At 35.0% G+C, this 24,569-nt stretch overlaps 1 protein-coding gene across 4 annotated transcripts; it reads right to left on the bottom strand.

Annotated features, from left to right (window-relative positions):
- Positions 1 to 232: 232 nt before the first annotated feature.
- On the bottom strand, positions 233 to 15,824 carry LOC142352296 (uncharacterized). Of its 4 annotated transcripts, none has more exons than XM_075404815.1 (6): positions 15,270 to 15,822; positions 11,156 to 11,440; positions 7,891 to 8,101; positions 3,697 to 3,890; positions 835 to 905; positions 233 to 498 (listed from the first exon to the last, which is right to left on the bottom strand). In XM_075404815.1, exons 3-6 carry the CDS (start codon positions 8,090 to 8,092, stop codon positions 291 to 293), a joined length of 675 nt encoding a protein of 224 aa, XP_075260930.1. In that variant the 5' UTR covers positions 8,093 to 8,101; positions 11,156 to 11,440; positions 15,270 to 15,822; the 3' UTR covers positions 233 to 290. The 4 variants fall into 4 exon arrangements, with proteins under 4 accessions (XP_075260930.1, XP_075260931.1, XP_075260933.1 ...); XM_075404816.1 differs by having other exon boundaries at positions 11,156 to 11,371; XM_075404818.1 differs by lacking the exon at positions 11,156 to 11,440 and having other exon boundaries at positions 15,270 to 15,824.
- Between the last annotated feature and the right edge of the window lie 8,745 nt (positions 15,825 to 24,569).

The raw sequence follows: 24,569 nt of genomic DNA, 5'->3' as shown, positions 1-24,569 counted from the left end.
AAACACAGCTCTGTTAATTCATCATAACTATATGGTTTTGAAAAAAGTTGCAAAACGCAAAAACACGACCACAAAAAGTGTTATAAAGCGTTCGATTTTGTCGGTTAATGTCTAACTCGAATAGCTGTATGGAACGATGTCATTGAATCAAGTTTGGTTCTCACACCCGGCTTCTGACAAAAGTTTGTCAATAAAACGATACTCAAAAGTCTAAATCATTAAGAAAGAATAATAAATCGAAATGGTAAATTATACAAAATTTACTTCAGCTGTGCCAAAATTGAGATAATTTATTTCTTCTGCAGTACAAACGAAACGGACTCAACATCCTTCATGTATGAGTGGAACACTTCCACATGTTTGATATCTATTTTTCCTTCCTCTTCCAGTCTTTTTGCGACCAGTTCTAAATCCCCATCCCAGTGTCTCTTAACACAGATAACACCCACGTGTCCTCCCGGCTTCACCATCCTGACTACATCTGCCAGACAGCTGCTCCTGGTGAAAGTTTTCAATGATTTTAGATAAAATACCGTTATTTTATAAATTTTTAACATATTTGAAAAAAAAACAAAAAATGTGATTAATGAGAATCAGAGCGCCTCAGCCCTTGTTTTCAGCAAAAAATAATTTTCTATATTGACTATGTACTATCCCTTTTGTGCGTTCATTCATTTTTCCAGACCGAATAAAATTACGCGCACGACAACTGGTGAGTTCGTGATATTGTGGCCTATCGACTTTTGGTTTCGAATCCCAACCTGGGTCGTGTTGTTAATTAGTATGGTAATTAACATCACGTGATGGTAATTAGTTAATGGAATCTTCTCTCACTTTGCAGATCTGTCACTGAAAACACCGACTGAGAAGGCCAGGTCATACGTGTCGCCAGGCACACTCGTTTCCTAAACAAAAGTACACACGAGTTTCTAAGTTATAACAACGCCTAGCTTGCATACTAATATTACTGTATTTATTCGAATATCCACATATCAAAGAACTAAATTATGAGATTTTATAGGTAAATTTAAAATTTATCCATTGAATCTTTCTATGAATATTGTAAAATAACATGAGGACTTCGCAGGTTGCCTTCTTTGTAAACATGCAAGGTTATAAATGATGTCTTACAAATTACAGGTCATTTCTTAGGACGATTTTTGTACAAAGTTTCTTAGAAGGGATTCCAGGAAATCTCATATGACTCTAGTCAAATTGGTACATTTGTCTAATATTCTTGTACGAATGTTACCAGATGACCGTTGCAATCTGTCTCTTAACAGATAACTATTATTTTCAAGAATCGTGCAAGATCATAGCAGATAACCGTCCCAGTTCGTCTAGGGCTGAGACTTTGTACGACAACCATGAGATGACCCAACCTCGTATGATTAAGGTGTCCTTTTATGATCATCAGGATTTTCGTATGACCAAAAACTTGGGTATAAATCTAAATTGTTCGAACGTACAAGCGGTAAGTTTACGTTATTTTACCACTACATTTAGCGGTGATTTTTATATAATTTTACCGCATTCACTGCTGATCTCACATATTTTAACACTGTTTTCTTAGCGGTGAACATATGTAATTTCACCGCTATATTCAGCTTTGAAATTATGTTTTTTCACCGCTACCAGGCGATCAAATTTTTTTCACCGCTTACATCGCCTGATTTACGTAATTTCACAGCATTCACCGGTTATCTTACAAACTTTTCTGCATTCACCGCTTGTCTCACATAAATTTGCGCTGAATAGCTGTGACACGGGAAGTTGATTGGCAGCAGTCGATGCCAATTAAAACCAGATATCTGAAGCTTCTAACAGTTTTTAGCATTTTAGTTTAATCATTAGGCTTTGCCAACAAGAGCAGCACTATAAAATTGCTATCAAATATTCATCTTCATCAAACTGACAATCAATAAAGTTTCGAGAACGTCTGTTTATGTGAAAATTGAGTAAGTAACAGCCAAAAAAATGAATTTTTAATTTTTCCATATTCACCTTTGTTAGTAAGAAAACTTGGAAAAACCTATTCAAAAGTCCACGTGTTTATACACTACCGAATAACTAGTTTGCAAGCTCGATTAGTTGCAAGATCTCAAAAAATGAAATGCTTCAAAAGATACCAAAATTGGAATGGTCATCATTAAGCCGACTAAGCCAGTCAGCCATGATCAAACCAACTCAGACACAAGTCAGTCTTGATTTTCAGCTCGTTTTTGAAACTTTGCCCAATAAAAATCTGTAACTGCGAAAAAAAGTCTGTTTTTTTTTTCTTATTCATGTTTTGCAGACCTCAATTATTTCCCTTCAATTTATGACAAACACTCACGCCAAAAAAACTATAAAGTTAATCTTTTGTTTTGTAAAGGCCACTGAAGGACGCCGTTGAACAAAAATATATTTTTCCTGCTCCATTAGTATAGCTTTTTTGCACTGCCACAAGCTACTTGTTTTGCGTGAGAAAATTTGTCTCTCATTGTGTTTTTTCAATGAAGTTTTTTTTCTATAGTGAAACAAATTGTTTACTCGTTAAAAATCAAAATATTTTCAACTATTTTTCAAATTGATCAATTTTTACTGGTTCATGATAGACTTTGAGAAGCCGCCTCGTCCTTGCCTTTAATAAAAACACACCAAACGCTTTTATGCATTTTTAATTGCATAATCAGGAACGCACACATCAGCCTGTGACGAACACAAAAATCAACAAGAAACTTAAAATCTAGTCAAATTCAATAATACCGAAGCGGCACGTAGTCAGCTTAAACGGAGCATATTTATTTTTGCTCAAATTTTTCTTTCAACTTTTTTTCAAACAATTCGTTGAATTTGGTTGGTGACAACTTCTCTTACATTCACGCAAGAATAGTCGTTCATTTCTGTTCGTTCAGAGACGATACGAAACATCTGCTTTTTTCCTTTAGTTATTATGTACCTTTCGTTGTTGTTCATACTTCTGTGTCGAGGCAAGAAAATGTTTTCTTTTGCCTCTATTGGCGATTAATTCGTTCAACGCCACATCGCGTGCTGAAATTTTTTTTATATTTATATTTTTTTTGTATTTTTATAATTAAATTTACCTGTTACCAGACGATTTTTCGGCTAATAGCTTATTTAATCTGGTTTAAGATTCATTATGATCAGACGATATAGCTGTTACTCGGAGGTTTTTCTGCGCTACTGCCCTAATCTGGAACTCGACTTCATCAAAAATACTTTTAAATTCCAGTTGAGGGATAAATTTTGACTTTATTTAAATAGGCGATGATACTATTAAAGTCAAGACTAATTCTTTTCACAAGTCGAGCCAAAGTCTTTCCAAAAATATCTTGTTGACTCGGGTCCATTTCCTAAATTTTTCCAAGCGTCGTCTGGGATCGCATCTAAAGCCCTGTCGAGGACAGTTTTGGTCACTGTCAAGGACGATCATTTTAGGTCCAGCCAAATTCAGAGACAATATTTCAACTCGAACCAAAATCTTTTCATACGCAATATCTGTCGAGCACTGTCTTTTCATACCTAATAACGGTCAAGAACGCCCTTTTCATAAGTCGAGCTCCTGCCCAGGGTTTAATTTTGAATACCTTAGGCTCAAGCTTTTTGATTGTCAAATTGGTCTGGGCATAAGCTAATTTCAGCGCGGATCTTCAACGTGGTGAGCAGGAATACAACTTTAAGATATTTCCATACCTTATCTTCGAGCAATAACTCATTGAAATATTTTGTGTAAATTCCCTTCGGCTCTGCAATCGCAAACATGTTGGTGCTGGGCTCCAAAGCGTCTATCCGTCCAGTGAACCCTACGATTTCTCTCAGGGCTTGTCCACTCAGACCAGTCCCGGCTCCAATGTCAATTGCGAGCCCATCGCGAGGTATTCTGACACCTGGATTCAAATTAAAACTGTTGAAAACAAAAAAAAGTCTGATATCATTGTGTTGATCCAGTTCTGTCATCAAGAAGTTAGGCGATCAGGGCCAACATTCTCACCTGAGTCGACGAGACCAGTGGTTTATCGCGCAAGATTCTTTAAAAAAAAAGGTTTTCTTGCAAGATCTTGCGAGACGAAGCCTATCTTGAAAGATCTTGCTAGATGAATGGTTATCTTGCAAGGTTCTTGCAATTTCGTTTCGGTTAAGCTATGCTCTCGTTGGTTGTTACAGGCATATCTCATCTTGCTAAAAAACTGTCCGAGATGTAGTTTCGTGCTTTTTAGGAGAAAATTTGAAACAAAACTGTTCTGCTAAACTTGTTTTATTATTGAATGTCTTTAATTTCAGGCAGCTATACAAAAGTTGTTGTTCCGTTGAGCACTACCCAGGATGAGGTGCGCGACCCAAGCCAGCCCTGATGAGACCGAGTTGTGTCACGCATGGGGATTATAGCGCGACCACTCCACAGAGTCTGGCAACACTGTCTAGTGTGTGGATATTCTGATCAGGAACCCGTCCATAGTATGCACAGTCTGATCACGGCACTACCTAAGGTCTGAACAGTCTCATCAGAGCCCCGCCCAGAGTAGGGGTAGTCTGATCAGAGCGTGGTCTAGGGTCTGGATAAGTTTGTGGTATGGTCTGGATAGTATGAACATAGCTCTTTCCAAAGTCTGTACTGTCTGGCCAGAAACTTTTCCAGAGTCTGGATAGTCTGACCAGAACCAAGAGGTCCGGCCGAACAAACGGCAAGGCTACCCGAAAAACGAAGATATAATAAAACCCCGTGGGACTGTTCTTTGAAAAGCACTTCCCAATTTTACTTGATGAATATAAAATACCACGTCACAGATTGAGCTTTGATAATTGTTGTTGAGCTGAAGACTTTGTTTTGGTTTAAACTAACATTTTTGACTGAAAAACTCAAAAACCATATACATAAAATGTCGTCTACATTTCTGAAAAAATATATGTCAATGATTACTGCTGTTTCAACAGTAAAAGTGTCAGTCAGGGTGCAGCCAATGCGCGACCGAAGACAGTTTTCCACCCCCAGTGCGCAACCGAAATGGGTCCGGCACCCCAGTGCGCGACTCAAGTCGGTCTGGGGCCCCAGTGCGCGACTGAAGTCAGTCTGGTACCCCCAGTGCGCGACTCAAGTTTGCCTAATCGAAGCCAATTTTGGTCTGGATCGGCTGATCGGAGCCGATTTTGGTTTGGATAGTCTGACCATAGCTGGCTTGGGTCGCGCATCTCATTCTGGGTACCAACACAAATAGCGAGAATCTCAAAACCTTTTGATTCCTTGTTCCATTAAGCTGGAGTGATCTCCACAATTACACTTCAATTAAAAATTGGAAACTACTTTGTTTTTTAAAATTATTAATTGTTACCATTATTTATCTGCTTACATTCTTTCTCATTTCTCAAAAATAAATTCAGAAGCAAAGTACTCTCATGCTGGTCTCGATGGTGCATTTGTCCCAAGCGTTTGCATATTTTCAAAAAGAATGCAAAACTAATGAATATCTTGCAAGATTTTGAAGAACGAATATTATGAAAAGGTCTCGCAAGATAATCATTGAAAGTCGTCTGCGGTGTATAAAACTTTTGTACTTGTCTGTCGTCAAAAACACTAATTTCTTGCACATACACTCAAATTTCAACATAAGCTGTCATTGAAAATAACAAAACTGTTTATGAATCAATTGATCTATCAAAAATCGATATGGTTGGGAATTTCTATTCTAAGGTATGTGAACACTGCTATGCTATAGTTTTCAACTAATGGCAATAATTTCTTAAATGTGTTTGACATTAAATATTCTGTTTTTCAAAGAAGTTTCACACAAAATGTACTGTCACATTTTCATAAAATTTTCCGAACTTCAGCACTTTTTGATTTTTTGATAAATTATTCGTCAGATTAAATATTAGAAATCAAATGAGGTTACGGAAAAATTTTCTGTGTGTATGCTTCATAAACAAAAGCTTTTAGTAAGTTTTATTATACAAGACTAAATTTAAAGGAATGGATTAAGAGAATTTTGCGTATACCAATGAAAAACTTCAAATAATCACAAATAGGGAAACGGAATCCTCTTGTTTCAAACGGCATGGTTGTTTCAAACTCTAAATGTGTTTAACTTTGGAGCAAGATTTTTTTGAACGGCAACCTGTTCATGACATCCGCTAATTGCCGCTAATCCACTCCCGCAAAAATATCTATCTTTATTTTTGCTAATCTTGAGCTATGAGCTACCAACGTGTACTGTAGTTCAATATTGCAATGAGCACGAAAGAAGCGAATTTTAAACTTAAAACTTAGAAACTGAAGAACTTAGGAAATTGAAACCGAGTTTTTCCAGCGCAGACTTTTTATTGGACACCAGAACAAGCAATGATCTAAGTCGAATACTGACACCATGTTGTTTTAATATTAAACTGACCGCTATGGTTTTTGACAACCAATCCCGTACCGAACTCCAAGTGTAAATCACTACTGGCGATTGTAAATGCAAGTCTCCCATATAATATATTTTGCTCGATTTCTCGCTTGAAAACGAGCGTACATTAACCGCCCAAAAAGCAAATTTTCAAAAGTCATGGTGACGCAGAAAGAAGAACAATCTTCTGCAGAGTGCGAGATCGAGGGTTCGCGCCCGCACGGAATTTTTTTTGCTCTTGGCCCAAGTCTGACCATCGTGAAATCAGACTGAACGCAAGTCTGACAAGCCAAAAAAGCAAAATGAATCAGTCTGTGATTCAGTAATGACGGGAAATTGCACGTATACTGGCCCTGTAATGAAACGCACTTGGAGTTAGGTACGGGAGAATAAACTAAAAGTTTATTTTTTCATCAAGAAGATTATTTTTTCAATCTGTATTGTTACTGCTCTTGATGTACAAAACTGGTATATCAATAAAGAATAAAAGGGGCATCTCTTGTTCATTTCTGTCACTCTATTTTTTTCCTGTTATCAAATACCTACAGTACCAGTTTTTTCATCTATACTTTTCCCAGACTTCTTCAGAAGAACTTGATGTTTTCATGTTGTGCCACGAAACTACTTTTGACAATTTGACGGACTACTGCTGTTATTATAACTCGCATCATTCAAGATTTTTGAGGCATCTGACGCTTTGGACCATTTTTGCCGTGAACTACCAATTTCTGCTAGAAAAAAGTTGCTTGATAAATTTTTATGATCTTTTGGTTGTTGAAATTAGGATTAGGGAGTAATATCGAGCCAATTCCTACAAACAGCGTAAAAAGGCTCCCTTTCAAGGTTGAAGTCGGTAACACTTTTATACTTTTTTCAATCTTCTCCCTGTTAGTTTTGCGGAAAAACCTCTACCCGAGTGCTTGTCTTTGGACTCATTTTGTGTGGTTCGCCGGGTTAATGTACTTCTAGTTCAAGAAGACCGGCTAATGAAAGAGACTGGGTTCCTAACAGTGGTATTACAGACTGATATATGATTGGTTTAAAAGGATTTCTGAGTCAGTGTTTCGTTGGGCGTTTAGGGTTCAAAATTCTGACACCCCGATGAAGCATATTCTTTATAATGTTGTGGGGTGACTTTTGTGATCCGGGCGGGATCGGAAAAGCATCGAAACCCTGCAGTCGTTGTGCACATTATATTACATTACACATTATACTAGATAATTCAAGATAAACGTCAAAAAAGCTGGGTCTTGTCAGAATCGGGCGGAAACTGTCCGTTCATGACAAATCCTGACTAGCCGTCAGTGCTTCACGGACAGTATTTCTGAACTTCTCTGAATTAGTTTCTGACGTAGATTCAATCCAAAGTTTAATTTGGAATTTTGAACGCACAATTTGTTCGTTCTGCTTTTGTTTAAAAATTGACGAAAAAATTTTTGACTCCTAATTTATCACAAAAGTACTACTTAGAAAGAAATAAAAACTTGTGTAATAAAATTGACCGTACCTGACTTTTGCTCGTAGTTCAAAATTCCCTTCATGCACAATTCGGGTGCTCTCCAAATGAGATTAGAAGTGACCTCTTCGTATTTGTAAGCAGTGACGTCATAATACACCCTTTCCTCTTCTGGGTTGGTCACTTGCAGCCATAAATCAGTCAGCCATTGACGCGAGTTCTCTTCGTTAACTTCATTTGATTCGGAAGACATAGTTATGTTCTGTTTTTTAACATAATCTTGACGGTACCAATTTTTTATACTTGTTATTGAAAACGTACAACTAATAGTTATATAACTTTTAACCATGGCTTCAGCTACGGGCTTGCTCAGCTTTACCTCGACCTAAATTTCACGATCGACTTCATTTCAACCCAAATGTTATAATCGATTTTAGCTCTAACCAAACCCACTACGACGCAGAGGTATACCCCAAAATTTCGGCCTTAGTAAAATTCGCGCGAAATATAGCTACATAAAATGAAGGAAATTAGGAGACAAGCGTTGTTTCTTATTTTCCGCAAAAGGGGTTACGCCATTTTTGCTAAAGTGAGATACCTTCAAATGTAAAATAGGTGAGAAGTCTTGTAGCACTTTTCCGCTCATTTTAGGTATTTATTTTTTGCATTAAAATTACCTCTAATCTGCGATTTAGCCTAATTAAACGCGCGCTTTTGGGCATGCAAACATGATTTAAAGCCTTATCAATTGAGCATGCAAAGTTATTTGAAGCTTTATTAATTGAAAGTTATTTAAAGATTTCAAAGTGATTTAAAAGTAGAATTAACGGCAAGACGAAATATAACGGCAAGACGTTTTGAATTTTGATCGTTCTTGTAAATATCTGTAATCATCTGTACATAGCGGCTTCCGAATTTATTGTTGAAGAGATTTATTTAGAGAGAGAAAAATGGAGAGAATTTTTAGCAAAAATTTGATCTTTTTGTTTTCACCGCCCCAGCTTAGTGGGCTTATATAATTTAAACCTCAGGTGCACGTGCTGTTTTTTACAGGATAACCTGCTATATAGCAACATATAATTTAACATATAACTGGTGTGCAATGAAACACTGGGGGTTAATCAGAGTAGATCCGAAAAAATTAAAACACAGCTGTAAATCTGCAATATATACAAATATACACAACAAAGTATTGAATCAAAAATTAATAGACACATGTAAACCTGTAAAAAGACGCAAAAAAAGTCGCTTAATGGAGGAATATTTCTGAAAAAAACGAACATCTAAAGCAGACACAGAGTTGAGAAATTTTTCAGAAAAAAATGTTAGTTACCTGTAAACTTGTAAATAAACAAATTCAATTGATGAATGCTATTGGGAATCAATCATTAAATCAAAATTAGCAAGAAAAAACCGTAATTAATTCACATTTGCTTTTTTTACCGAAAAATCCTTCTGTCCAAGTTTATGGACAAAGAAGAGGATTTATTGGCTTGCTACACGCAAATCCTTTGTTCTAAAGAAGGAAAATTTTACGGATGTAGCGAGGCAGCGATCGAAGATCTCAGTTGATATTAATTTCATTCTCCTTTATTCTAAATTGAAAGTGAGGAATAATTCAGAAATTGATTGGCTTGTCAAATTTCAAAAAAATAGGTCAAAACAATGATGCTTGAATATAGATGAAAGCCTTAAAATGTTTATCGTGCAAGATCTTATAAGAAACTTATAAGATCTTGTAAGATAAACCTTCGGAAAGCTATGACTCGTCTTTCTGAAACGATTTTTATCAGGTCTTATACGATAAAAATTCTTGAAGTATGGCATGTTCTTCATATTGTAGACAGTTCAGAGTTGCTTTCAGGCAGTAGCCAAGAAGCCACCGCTTGCAACACTTGAGTGTCAGAGCAACAAAAGAGAAAAGTAAATTGCACTGTTTTTGAGACTTATATGATATTGTGATAAAGGTTGTTCGAGTGTCACGGCTTGCTCTTAAGCGGTGATTATCAAACTAGGCTGAAAATATACTTTAAAGTCCAAAACTATCTTGGACTGCTAAGTTTAGACGTAGTACATAGTCAAGACTCATAATGAAAATGCCACCAAAACAAAATCAACAACAATTTTGTGTCATAGTTGCTTAGATGACAGATTTTTTTTTATAGGAACTTGACATCATTATACTGTTATATTGCAATCAATAAATCATGTCTTGTCAGATCTTACCCGATAATATTTCTGCCCAAGGTGAACTTTTATTGTGTAAGATCTGATAAGATACTTATCAGATCTTATAAGTTTACAATTCAGCAAAATTGAATTATATTTTATACGATCCGATAAGTATCTTATCAGCTCTTACGCGATTAAAGTTCACGTAGGGCAGAATTTTTGTCGTGTAGGACCAGATAAGATCATAGACAAAAAAATTTTTGATCAGCATCTTATCAGATCTTACAGGACAAAAATTCCAGAATCCCTGGGGACAGCATTAGGCCTGCAGTGGCCTGTTCTCAGCTGTCCTTGTTCTTATTGTTACCCACATTTCAGACTGTTCTTTTTATGATCAGCATTGCTCTTTTCTGGGTGATTATGGCCCATTTTTTGCGTCTGAAATTTTCACGTGGTACAATCATTGCAGCCAACATTGGTCAGGCTATGGTCAACCTGAGGCTATGGTTAAGTAGGAGCTCATCCTTACACAGACAGCTTCATGGAGGCAGGGCTTGATCTCTCAATCATTGGCGTGTGAATCACACATCTTACCTCTTGGCTATCACGCCATAAGAGGCTAGCATAAAAAGCTTCCTCAAGACTTATACACCTTGATGATAGCTTAAAGATTCCATAAAACTTTATATTGCACCTTTTTACTGTTCCATAATAACCACAAAATGGACCGTATATGGTTCCATAGTTGATATATAACGGACAATAAGGGTTAATTTACGAACGATTTTTTGGTCCATATCTGGTCCAAGTAATAGAAATACCGTTTACGACCAAAACTTGGCATGTCTGAAAAATTGTTTAACATTTTTTTCAACTTACTTGCGATGAAGCGGACCATTTGTGATATCCTGAAAATTGCACATCAGTTTTTTCTGCAGCAGTATGAGTTGCTGCCCTGGTGATGAGTGAATTTAAAATCTACAAGAATCTTGCAAGCTGATTCAAAGCTTCAAAAATACTTCCCAGTCACCACATTCACGTTTTATTATCAGCGGTAACCCCCATTTGGCATGCATCTAATTGAATTTACATAAGCTTCAATTTTTTTTAAAAAAAAATGAAGCAAAGATGCAAAAATTGGTACCGAGAAAGTTGCCCGCGCAGTCGAGGGAAAGTTTCTGAATAGAATGAGAATTATCTATTTGTTTTACTTTATTCCGCTCTTCGATCTTTGCAACTGAGATCCAAGATCAAAGGTTAGCGTAATTGAGTTAAGATCCGGTAAAGTTTTAATTATATTCACAGTAAATGTTGATTATTATCCATTAATTCGACCGCCAAGACCAGATAAAATTGGATGCTACAAAAGCTCAAGTTTGCTAGCTATCAATGTCAATACGACCACCCCGATCGATAATGAGAAAGAATGCTTAATCAAAATTGACCCATCAAATTTTATCGCGATCAAATTGTATTAAACAAGATTTCATTAACTTTTTGCAAAATAAAGGCAATGAGTAATGACGAAAAGTTGTGTTTTGGAATTAATTGGCTGTGCTAAAATTAAAACTCAAAAGTACGTGATCGTTGAGAAACGCACTTAAGATAGTATATGTATTGTTCATGAAACTTATAAACTTATTGTACTCTTTTGGAATCGACTATATAAAGTCTGTACAAAAATTTTTGAAAATTTGAAGCTAAAAAATATACGCTTAAAAGTTCAATTGAGCATGCAAATGAGTAGTGTGGACAGTGTTTTTGGAAAAATTTGATTATTTCGATTTAACGGGACATACTGTATATAGCGTATCCCATAAAGTAGAATTTATCGAACATTTCAAAAAGACTCTCAAATAACTCATTGGCAAGCTCAATTGCATGGGGTTAGCCGTTTTGTGAGCGTTCGGTTGTTCCAACTTAAGCGGCATACTATAGTTAGTCCCATAACTGTACATATTTAAATTTGAATGGTTGTAAAAAAGCACAAACGGAAGAAGTGGAAATGTAAATGTCAATAAGCAATCGAAAACAAACAATATAGATCTTATTTTCAACCCTTAAAATTATAGTCAGTGTGACTCAATTGTAGCAGGTGAAAATCAGTACTTGGACAACAAGGCTTTGAGGGTTGAAATACTATTGTATTCCCATAGCGAAATATATCAACTGAAGAATGATATTGCTTCAGCAAGATAAAAGTTCTGAGACTTGTCTTGACAACCAGGAGTTTTAAAAATTATTACCTCTATCGTAAAATCGCTACAGTAAAATATCATCATTCCGTTCTAATAGCGTTAATGAATCAACAAGAATTTCTTGCTTTTTTGATTACTTTCTTTTTATTTTTACTTTTTTCAACCTCTTTTTCCGTTCTCCTTTTGATTTTCTCGTATTACTCTTCAACTTTTACTGACACTTCATTTTCTCAGATGGTAAAATACTAAGGTTGAAATACTAGGTTGAAATACAAGGGTTGAAATACGAGGGTTGAAATACTATTGTATTTCCATAGCGATATATATCAACTGAAGAATGATATTGCTTCAGCAAGATAAAAGTTCTGAGACTTGTCTTGACAACCAGAAATTTAAAAAATTATTACCTCTATCTTAAAATCGCTACAGTAAAATATCATCATTCCGTTCTAATAGCGTTAATGAATCAACAAGGAGTTCTTGCTTTTTTGTATACTTTCTTTTTATTTTTACTTATTTTCAACCTCTTTTTCCGTTCTCCTTTTGATTTTCTCGTATTACTCTTCAACTTTTAAGTACACTTCATTTTCTCAGTTGATCTTTTATTCACTCAGCCTTCATTTTTTCTCATTTTTAATTTTCCTCCTCTTTCTTGAATGTTTTTCTTTTTCATTTTGTCTGAAATTCATCTCATTTTTTACTTACTGTCTTTATCTTTCGTCCTATAATTTCCGTTTTATCTAGTTAAATTTTTCTCCTATTCAACAAATTTTACCATTTTTTCTTCGTTCTATCACTATTGTCATAGAATTTTCTCTGTTTTTTCTCCTTACATTTCTCTGTTTTTCACCGTGCTAGATTTCCTCCCCCATGTCTTGCTTGACTCTTCATTTTGTTCTTTTTATCCGCTTGTTTGCTTAAATCGGTGTCTGTACTCTGCTTTCGCATAGAACGTTGATTTTGGATTCTCAAAAACTTTACTTGTATGCTTTTTATTAACTCTTTTTCCTCTTTTCTCACAATCAGTTTGTCAATTTCTTTTGCTTTCTTGAGTGCCTCAATTGTATCTTTCATTATTCTTCGTTCTAACTATTTCCTTTTTTCAATCTTTTTTCGTTCCTCTTCGTTTTTTTTCATTCTTTTCGCAACTGAGAATATTTTTGTTTCTCAATCTCTCTAATGCTAAGTATTGCTTTCATTATATTTTTTAGCTCTTCGTTGACCCTATGTTTTGTCATTTTCGTTTTAATTCATTTGTACTTGGTTTGCTTCTTTCATCTCTTTCCTGTTGTGTGCTTTTTCATGTTGTCTAAAATTTATCTTATTTTTTCCTTACTGGCTTTATCTTTCGTCCTATAATTTCCGTTTTATCTAGGTAAATTTTTCTCCTAATCAACGAATTTTGCATTTTTTTCTTCGTTCTATCAATATTGTCATAGAATTTTCTCTGTTTTTTCTCCTTACATTTCTCTGTTTTTCACCGTGCTAGATTTCCTCCCCCATTTCTTGCTTGACTCTTCATTTTGTTCTCTTTATCCTCTTGTTTGCTTAAATCGGTGTCTGTACTCTGCGTTTGCACAGAACGTTGGTTTTGGATTCTCAAAAACTTTACTTGTATGCTTTTTATTAACTCTTTTTGCTCTTTTATCACAATCAGTTTGTCAATTTCTTTTGCTTTCCTGAGTGCCTCATTTGTATCTTTCATTTTTTCTTCGTTCTAACTATTTTCTTTTTCACTCTTTTATCGTTCCTCTTCGTTTTTTTTTTCATTCTTTTCGCATCTGAGACTATTTTTGTTTCTCAATCTCTCTAATACTAAGTAATGCTTTCATTATATTTGTTAGCTCTTCGTTGACCCTAAGTTTATCATTTTCGTTTTCATTCTCTCGTACTTGATTTGCTTCTTTCATCTCTTTCCTGTTGCGTGCTTTCTATTTCTGTTTCCTTGATACCTCAAATTCTTTTTCTTTTCGTTATCTGCGTTTTTTTTTTCTTTTTTGACACTTTTCTTCACTATCCATTATTTTTTATCTTCACTATCGTGTTATTCTTCATTGTCCTTCCTGTTCTTGCCGTTTTATATCTATTTTCCTTTTTGTTAGGTTCTCTCTTTAATTTCTTTAAATGTGTTCCTTTTCAATCGAGCTTTTCCCCTTCCATCAGCAATCGAATAAAATTTTATTGTGTTCCTCTTCCTTTTATCTATTTGAGATTACTTTCTCGGTCTTTCTGTCAAATTTTCGATATTTTTGTTACTTTTCCCCCGCAGTAACATACTTGTCTTTCCCCCTTCTCTCTACTTTCATTTTGACAATCAGTTTCTTTTTTTTACATTCGATCTCTTTGTTTTTATGCTTTGCCAATGCTTTCATTTTTCCGTTCCTTTGGTTCTTTTTTTCAATTTTCAACCACGTCTGTTTTTGCTACTTTTGTGTCACTTTTTGTAATTCGTATTTTGTACGAGTTGTTCATGATTGATTTTTCATCTAAGCAGCCTTTGTAAGAGAGTTGCAATTGCAGGCCTGCTAGTGGTCCGTAATAGCAGTAAAAAAACCATTTAAATCTGTAATAAGGCATAGCTGAAAAATTAGTCAACATTTTTAATGGAAACTTGCTTACCACAAAACGGATCAATAATGGTACTCTAGCACTGATAGCATAAACATAAAGGTATCTTTTTATGGCCCTGGTTGACCATATATGGATCGTTCTACGGTTAGGAGGGGACCATATATGGCCAGTTTTTTGGTAAGTAAGTTTGGCCAACCCAGGTAATTTCAACCAAAACGGGAAAATTGGGGGAGGAAGAGGGGACCATTTCGTCTGGCCCATACCTCTTTTGGGTCGAGGACCATATGCGGAGGTTGGTCTCGGCCGGAAAGAGCCAATCGATTTTTTTCCAGCAATCTTGTTGCTAAACAACCGCCACATTCACGTTTCATTCCATGATGAAGCAGTCAGGTTTCATTCTCCGTGGTAATTGAAACCTTGGTATGTAATTGAATTTTTGTGACCTTCAAATCTCTCTAAAATCAAATTTTAAAAAACAAATTTTGCTACCGAGAAGGTTGCCCGCCCACTCGAGGTAAAGTCAACTCCGTCCGGCAACCCTCCACTGAAATCGTTCTTTGATCTTTGGTACTGGATCTCGAAGATAAAACACGTAAACGTAATTGAATCCCGATCTTCCGATTATGGTTCTGGTCAGGAGGGTGTATAATGTATTGTCGAGTTAAGACCTGATGAACTTTTAATTATATTGACATTAAATGCTAATTATCGTCCATTTCTTTCAATCGCCGAGGTGAGATAAAGATGCTACAAAGGCTCAAAATTGACGCCTATCAATGTCCATTTGACCACACCGATAGAAGATAAGAACGTATGACTAATCAAAACTTACTATCAAATTTGCGTTCAAAATGGATTTAACAAGTTTTCAGTAAAATTTTCCTTCAAAAATGCAATAAATGTGACATAATTACAAAAAATTGTAATATGCAATTAATTGGTTGTGCAAAACATTACAAAAGAAACATCTGTAAGTATGAAAACCATATACTTAAAACGACAAAAAATTTTGCTGAATTAGACAGAACTCAATTGTTCGTTCAATTGGTAGCTTCATTGCATAGTTTCTAACATGTGAATTAATGTATTATAAAAGTTATTCATATACCAATTTTTAAAATTGTTGAGTAAGTACGAACGATTGGTACTTATATAATCAAAAATTAACTTTCTTAAAAAATTCTTGCTAGACTGATGAAGAAATTATGCTCGTTGTGTCATACCCAAATACATTTAATGACTCGTTTGTTTTAAAGAATAGAGGGTTACAATAGAGCAAAGAAGAATTTGAATAAGTACGGCCATTTTTGGTCGTATTTCCGTTTTATCTAGGTAAATTTTTCTCCTAATCAACGAATTTTGCATTTTTTTCTTCGTTCTATCAATATTGTCATAGAATTTTCTCTGTTTTTTCTCCTTACATTTCTCTGTTTTTCACCGTGCTAGATTTCCTCCCCCATTTCTTGCTTGACTCTTCATTTTGTTCTCTTTATCCTCTTGTTTGCTTAAATCGGTGTCTGTACTCTGCGTTTGCACAGAACGTTGGTTTTGGATTCTCAAAAACTTTACTTGTATGCTTTTTATTAACTCTTTTTGCTCTTTTATCACAATCAGTTTGTCAATTTCTTTTGCTTTCCTGAGTGCCTCATTTGTATCTTTCATTTTTTCTTCGTTCTAACTATTTTCTTTTTCACTCTTTTATCGTTCCTCTTCGTTTTTTTTTTCATTCTTTTCGCATCTGAGACTATTTTTGTTTCTCAATCTCTCTAATACTAAGTAATGCTTTCATTATATTTGTTAGCTCTTCGTTGACCCTAAGTTTATCATTTTCGTTTTCATTCTCTCGTACTTGATTTGCTTCTTTCATCTCTTTCCTGTTGCGTGCTTTCTATTTCTGTTTCCTTGATACCTCAAATTCTTTTTCTTTTCGTTATCTGCGTTTTTTTTTTCTTTTTTGACACTTTTCTTCACTATCCATTATTTTTTATCTTCACTATCGTGTTATTCTTCATTGTCCTTCCTGTTCTTGCCGTTTTATATCTATTTTCCTTTTTGTTAGGTTCTCTCTTTAATTTCTTTAAATGTGTTCCTTTTCAATCGAGCTTTTCCCCTTCCATCAGCAATCGAATAAAATTTTATTGTGTTCCTCTTCCTTTTATCTATTTGAGATTACTTTCTCGGTCTTTCTGTCAAATTTTCGATATTTTTGTTACTTTTCCCCCGCAGTAACATACTTGTCTTTCCCCCTTCTCTCTACTTTCATTTTGACAATCAGTTTCTTTTTTTTACATTCGATCTCTTTGTTTTTATGCTTTGCCAATGCTTTCATTTTTCCGTTCCTTTGGTTCTTTTTTTCAATTTTCAACCACGTCTGTTTTTGCTACTTTTGTGTCACTTTTTGTAATTCGTATTTTGTACGAGTTGTTCATGATTGATTTTTCATCTAAGCAGCCTTTGTAAGAGAGTTGCAATTGCAGGCCTGCTAGTGGTCCGTAATAGCAGTAAAAAAACCATTTAAATCTGTAATAAGGCATAGCTGAAAAATTAGTCAACATTTTTAATGGAAACTTGCTTACCACAAAACGGATCAATAATGGTACTCTAGCACTGATAGCATAAACATAAAGGTATCTTTTTATGGCCCTGGTTGACCATATATGGATCGTTCTACGGTTAGGAGGGGACCATATATGGCCAGTTTTTTGGTAAGTAAGTTTGGCCAACCCAGGTAATTTCAACCAAAACGGGAAAATTGGGGGAGGAAGAGGGGACCATTTCGTCTGGCCCATACCTCTTTTGGGTCGAGGACCATATGCGGAGGTTGGTCTCGGCCGGAAAGAGCCAATCGATTTTTTTCCAGCAATCTTGTTGCTAAACAACCGCCACATTCACGTTTCATTCCATGATGAAGCAGTCAGGTTTCATTCTCCGTGGTAATTGAAACCTTGGTATGTAATTGAATTTTTGTGACCTTCAAATCTCTCTAAAATCAAATTTTAAAAAACAAATTTTGCTACCGAGAAGGTTGCCCGCCCACTCGAGGTAAAGTCAACTCCGTCCGGCAACCCTCCACTGAAATCGTTCTTTGATCTTTGGTACTGGATCTCGAAGATAAAACACGTAAACGTAATTGAATCCCGATCTTCCGATTATGGTTCTGGTCAGGAGGGTGTATAATGTATTGTCGAGTTAAGACCTGATGAACTTTTAATTATATTGACATTAAATGCTAATTATCGTCCATTTCTTTCAATCGCCGAGGTGAGATAAAGATGCTACAAAGGCTCAAAATTGACGCCTATCAATGTCCATTTGACCACACCGATAGAAGATAAGAACGTATGACTAATCAAAACTTACTATCAAATTTGCGTTCAAAATGGATTTAACAAGTTTTCAGTAAAATTTTCCTTCAAAAATGCAATAAATGTGACATAATTACAAAAAATTGTAATATGCAATTAATTGGTTGTGCAAAACATTACAAAAGAAACATCTGTAAGTATGAAAACCATATACTTAAAACGACAAAAAATTTTGCTGAATTAGACAGAACTCAATTGTTCGTTCAATTGGTAGCTTCATTGCATAGTTTCTAACATGTGAATTAATGTATTATAAAAGTTATTCATATACCAATTTTTAAAATTGTTGAGTAAGTACGAACGATTGGTACTTATATAATCAAAAATTAACTTTCTTAAAAAATTCTTGCTAGACTGATGAAGAAATTATGCTCGTTGTGTCATACCCAAATACATTTAATGACTCGTTTGTTTTAAAGAATAGAGGGTTACAATAGAGCAAAGAAGAATTTGAATAAGTACGGCCATTTTTGGTCGTATTTATTGGTGCTATTAGTAAATATTGTGTTAAAACTGCACTTTACTTACAAACTGACTTGGATCGTTCTGACTTTGTCTGTTCTCCATCCATGTGGAGTGATTTTTCTAGATTGCCCCCACTTCATGTTCCTCACCTCACTTCATCGCTCCCCCCACACCGCCATTGCTACCTTGTTACACCCGTAACCCATAGCTCTTGACCATTCCCCCCTCTGTACCCCAAAACCCCGTGCGTTGCCCCCAACCCCAGTTTGCTCCCCCCAAACCCAGCTCACTGCACCGAAATGCCAGTGCACTCGCCCGTATAGAATGGAATTTGTTCCAGGTGATGAAGGCCTATTTCGGATCACTCACTGTCAGATTTGATACTGTCAATCTACCTCCCTCATCCGCCCTCCTTCGTTTATCTCTGTGGCGGATCGAACAGATGTGGACCTCCGGCTGGTCCCGCTCGCAGACGTTGCAGAACTGGTGTTGATGGCAAACCCCTTGGCGACGTCGAAGTAGATGCCTAACTGCGATCTTTACCAAAGCATTCACGTGAAAAAAACACTTAAACTCGAAAACATGAATTTGTACCTTCTAATGTTTTAAACCCAAAAAATGGTTTTATCTAATATGGTATCTAATATAGTTTTATCAGACTATTGTTTTACATATTAAGTTCAGAACCAGTCTAGAATTTTTCGCGTGGTAATATAAGTACTAGCAAAAAAAAAGAATGGCTTTGAATCCGAGTTTTGGTAAACGACTCATTCTGCCCATTGTAAGTTCAGCCTAAATTTCTACTCTATCTGCGCATTGTAAATTCAGCCTAAAATTTCATGATGTGCAGAAAATCTGAATTGTAAAATAACAGCATGTTCAGAGTATCGCCAGAGAAAAATAGCATGTTCAGAATTTCGGCAGAGAAAACGATAAAAATATCATGATGAACAGTGTATATTATGCCATGATCAGAGATCGGGGCAGTCTAAACACCATAATTGAGATAGAATGATTCAGCACTGTGTTGTTATGACACATAGAACCGGGTATACATTTTCTAGGTGAAACATATTTTAGTATATTATAACATAAATAGTTATGAATAGATTATAAATAGGTTGTGTGCATAGTCACATTTTCACTCAAAATAAATACATGCATTCTAATCAAAACCGCCTGTTTCAGCTCTCAATTTTTGCACGCTTTTAATGAAAATGGTTATGGAAAAATCTCAGATTAACATCTATTGTCGTTTTTGTCAATCATTATCACCATTGCAATCTTAGTGTGGGATTTTGGGTTGATGAATATCCTTCATAAAAACGAGTAAAACTGCTTTTGTGCAGAAAACCTATTTTATTCACTACCATAAAGTCAAATTTTTAGTAATATAATAGTAATATATCATACATTATGAATCAACCAGGCGTTTTTCTATCGAATTAAATTTTCCATCTGTTAATAGGACTCCGGAACGCAGAAAATATGTAAAACAATTGATTTCAATGACATACGTTTTTTCATATACAATCATTACTTCATCCGTCTACAAAAATGAACAATTTTTCAATGAACGTACTTCCGTAACACAACAATTGAGGGTTCAGCTCTGCTGATTAAGGAATTTTGGATCTATTCTGTTTGCGCCAGTGTTTTGAAGCCAACAAATTACATTTGTTGTGTTTTTATATGGTTGCGCTATATGCCTTCTAAGCTGGGGAAGGAAACGAAATCTAAAAATAGTAGTACTGGGAAATATTTATTGAAAATTGCTTTCAAATTAAACAAAGATGCAAATGTTTTCTATCAATGTGTAATTTGGTGCAACTACTTTTTTGAAACTTGCATTAATGCAAGAAACTATCGTATAAACTCTTGTTGGTGATTGGTGACAAAACACCCGGGATTGGTGACATAGCTAAATCAGTCTACAGACATTTGTGTTTTGGATGGTCAGAACTGTGAGATATCTAAATTAGCACTGGCTAGTCAGGATTTTTCGAAAGTTAATTTTGTTACAGGAAAAAAATTGTTCAGCTTCACTCCCGCCTAAGGTTTGCTTTAAACTTTGCTTTGGTCTTCTGCGCTTCCTCGGGAGTCTTTATGATTCGCGTAGTCACAAGTCGTAACCGCTACGCTAAATTTGATTTGTGGCATTAACGTACAAGCTTGCTTAAGTATAAAGAGAGTGCAGACTACTGTAGTAATTGTCAGTTGTAAGAATAAAATAGGACACAGTGCTGCTGAGACTTAACTTTGTGGCATGGGTAATATTTCAGACTAAATAGGATAATTTTAGACTGTGCGAAGTCATTGAGCTCAATATAATTACTATGAAGAAGAACTTCTCATTAAGCAACATAGAACATATTTGGTGCAGACGGTTTCAGGGCAAATTAAAAATTATAAAATAAAAATACGTTGAAAATGTTGAAAGGACGCTGCTGAAAAGCTGAAAAGATTCAAGACTAGGATATTCTTTTTTGAAATTAATAAAGTTGTAATCATGTGGTTAAAAAACTAGCTGTAAGTTACGCGGGGCGAGAAGCGATGACTATCTTGTAAGATCTTACCAGATTCCTGCAAAAGTTGATAATCTTATAAGACATCAAAAAAGACTTGTGAATGATAGTTATCCTGTAATATCTTATAAGATGAAAGTCTCTCTTGCTCTAAAATTAGAGAACTGGTTGCGCGTTTTTTATGCATTTTTTTTAAAACTGAAAATTGGTTTCTCAAATGACAAAGTCAAATTCTTTCTTGAGTATAAAGTCGATACGATTGAGTTTCAATATAATACCGGAAAATGCAGCTTCCAAGATCTTGAAATAGATCAGTAGAGATTTTCATAACCTCTTATTGCATTGTTGTGAACAAATAGCCGAATTTATAGTTTCTATATAGCTGTTTTTATAAGAAACTCGATAGCGACGAAGACATAAAACAGATTTATCCAATCGTTTTGATTAATAATGGGTATTAAAGTATTTGTCACAAAATTTGTAGGTTTTCGGTTTTCAAGTCTTAAACTATTGAAAAACTTTTTTTTACCGCTTTTGTCACATGTGGATCATCTGAAAGTTCCTACAGGTCTTTACTTGCATGAAAAGTGGACGTTTATCCTGCGGCAACCTTGTAGAACGAAAACTTGTCTTTTAGGGATCTTGTACGACAATCTGGTAGGATTCGGTAAAAAATCCTGTTAGGCGATGCATCCTTTTGTAAGATACTGAAACGACAAGACATGGTTTTCCATCATGTCGTATTGTGTCCCCAGTTGACCCGAGTATGTGTTAGTTATTAATAGCCCCAAAGCGATAGCTCGGGCTATTGTTGGCTTTCTCTTGGTTTTGGATTGTATTGGTGCGCTGTGTTCTTTTAAGATGTTTTCAATTTTTCAAAGACTTTGATCTTTCAAAATGGGATAAACAGGTAAAACCCAGCAGGCAATAAGTTTCACTAGAAATTCAAAGTAGGCTTTAGTAGTTAATCAAGTGCTTACAGTGTTGCAGCTGCTGGGATGACCTTTATTAAAGAATAAAATGTAATTTTTAGGAGTTTTTGAGCTCAAAATGGTTCAATTTTTAATAATTTTTTGGTGATTTTTGGAGTTTTTTGTTTGATTAATCTGATGTTTTTGAAAGATAATGAAGGTCTTTTATGAGACAAAATTACTTGTTATCACCATTTTGTGAGCTATATGTTTTTGTACTACAAACCAAAACACGCAAAATGATATTAACTTTTGCAAGTTTCTTCAAGTTTCTTGGAAAATTTTTGTCATGTTTTTTAGTTTTTCCATCCTCAGGGGCCAGGGAATCTCCTTTAAGGTTTGATAATTGAGCACTGTCTGGTTTTCTGTAACGATGGAACGGTTTTCAACATTTTAATGTCTCGATTTTGAGCTTTTTTTAGAAATAAAATCTACAATTTTATATAAGTTTTGCAAAAACTTTTGTCATTTTTTTTTACCCAACCTCAGGGGCCAGAAAACCTATTTCACGGTCTGATGTAAAGTTACGGCATGGTTGTTGTTGTCAAAGGAAATCTTTCCAACAATTTGGGATTTCGACTTTTAGGCAATTGAATGGTTTTCAACATTTAATTAGAACGAAATTATATTTTTTGATAAATTTTGAAATCATTTCTAATAGTTATTGTCTTTTACTTAGTTTATCGGTCTTTATGAGCCTAAAATAACTTTTTAAGGATGGCAATTGGGTTACTGGATGTCCTCTAGAGACACAGAAATAGCAGTGAAGATATTAAAATCACAATTTTCATCAACATTTCAATGTAATTTGCAATTGATTTAAGTTTTCTTCAATTTTTTTTCTGAGAAAATCGATCTTCAACCGCCCATGAACTTTTTTCTGATCTTGCAGATATAATACTGGTCTGACTTCAGAGACAAAAAATAGTTTTGTACAAATTTTTGAAATACGTTTTTTAAAGGGTTCGAATTTTGCCTTCGAGGTAAGAGCTTCAAAGTTTTTGCAATGAGTAAATATTTTCAGTTTATTTGATTGTTTTAATTTCTCAAGTTTGAGATGATTTTATCTGTGTGTCGGCTGGAATCAATCAATTTATCTGCTGGTCAGTAGAGTAATTCTAAGTTTTTCATTCAGTTCTTTGTATTGTATTTTAGGACTTGTCCTGCTATGTTTTTTACAATTCAAAGAATTTAAATTGCATTGGGTCTTTGTCTTTTTTTTTCGTATCTGTGCACATTTTTTCATGATGTTTGAAGTCAAATTGCAGTAGTGATTTTGGTCACGCCGAAACATGAAGTGGAGCGAAAAGGCGAGTGGTTTTGTGACGTGATATTTTTTTGCTCTAATTTTAAGGAAGAGTGTGAAAACGGTGATTGAATAAAAACTTGGTTTCTTGCTAGTTGTTTTTTGTTCACATGCTGAAATTTCACGTGGATTTTTAATGATCTTTTTCAATTTTTTGGACGGGACTTTGTTCTAAACGATTTTTCAAATCCATTTATAGTTCTCTCTAGGCCATAGTTTTTTGTTTGAGTCCCATTTGCATTTCTCGCTAGCGGTTTTTTGTTCACATGCAAAATTTTGACACTTATTTTTTACTTTGATTTTACAATTTGACAGAAAAATAGTTATGCTGTGCGAATCTGATAGAAAAGTTGAATTCTGGAAGACATGCATTCCAGATATCTAAAAAGTAAGAATTCACTCTCAACTAGGGGGCCTTGTTATTAGTGATAAAGCGTGGTCTCTCAAGAGCCTTTTGTGGTTTCGATAAAGAGAGGCTCAGGTGTTATGTATGTGACATTGCCCAGATTGTTTTTGTTTGGCAGTAATTACATAATGCATTGCAACTCTACAGTTCTGAGACAACAGATGTTCATGACATTAAGAATTGAATTGCAGATAAAAATAAAATTGGGAAATTTTTACAAATACAGATTGAAAATTTTTGGGGTGGTACCACATAAAAATTTAAAAATTACTATAATCCAACGAAAATTGGTTTGTATATACTTTATATACACGGTCATGCCCGGGTCGAGGTGTCATTGCTAAAAATCGCTAAAAAGTGTAAAAATTGCGGTGAATGGGGCGAAGAGATGTAAGATATGCAATTTTTAGCGGTGAATGGGGTGAACGCGCTGAAGAAAAAAAATCAACCCTACAGATTGCAAATCTCAGATAAATTCACCGTTAAAAATTACTTTAAATTTTTATGTGGTGAACTTTCGTAAGAGTCGCTGTTTATTTGTGTATTTTCACCGTATTTGTGTATTTTCATGTGGTGAACTTTTAAATTTTTATGTGGTGAACTTTCGTAAGAGTCGCTGTTTATTTGTGTATTTTCACCGCTTCAGCTTGGTAGCGGTAATTTATATTTTTTAACCGCTTAAGTGGTGAAAATAATAAAATCATCGCTAAAAACGCAAATCTTACAAAAATTCAATGAATTTGTTTTTCAT

Source organism: Convolutriloba macropyga, chromosome 13 (genome assembly GCF_964194025.1).
Source record: "Convolutriloba macropyga chromosome 13, txConMacr16.3, whole genome shotgun sequence".
Lineage (NCBI taxonomy): Eukaryota > Metazoa > Xenacoelomorpha > Acoela > Convolutidae > Convolutriloba > Convolutriloba macropyga.
Note: the sequence above shows the minus strand (reverse complement) of the source record. Positions and strands in the feature narration are given on the sequence as shown.

Bases quoted from the DNA above. Each gene is read 5' to 3' on its own strand.
- LOC142352296 (XM_075404818.1), bottom strand. From the start codon at position 8,092: ATGTCTTCCGAATCAAATGAAGTTAACGAAGAGAACTCGCGTCAATGG. The intron at 906-3,696 runs GTATGGAAATAT...ACTTTTGTTTAG, and splicing joins AGTTATTGCTCGAAGATAAG to GAAACGAGTGTGCCTGGCGA. The intron at 499-834 runs GTGAGAGAAGAT...AACTTTCACCAG, and splicing joins TTCAGTGACAGATCTGCAAA to GAGCAGCTGTCTGGCAGATG.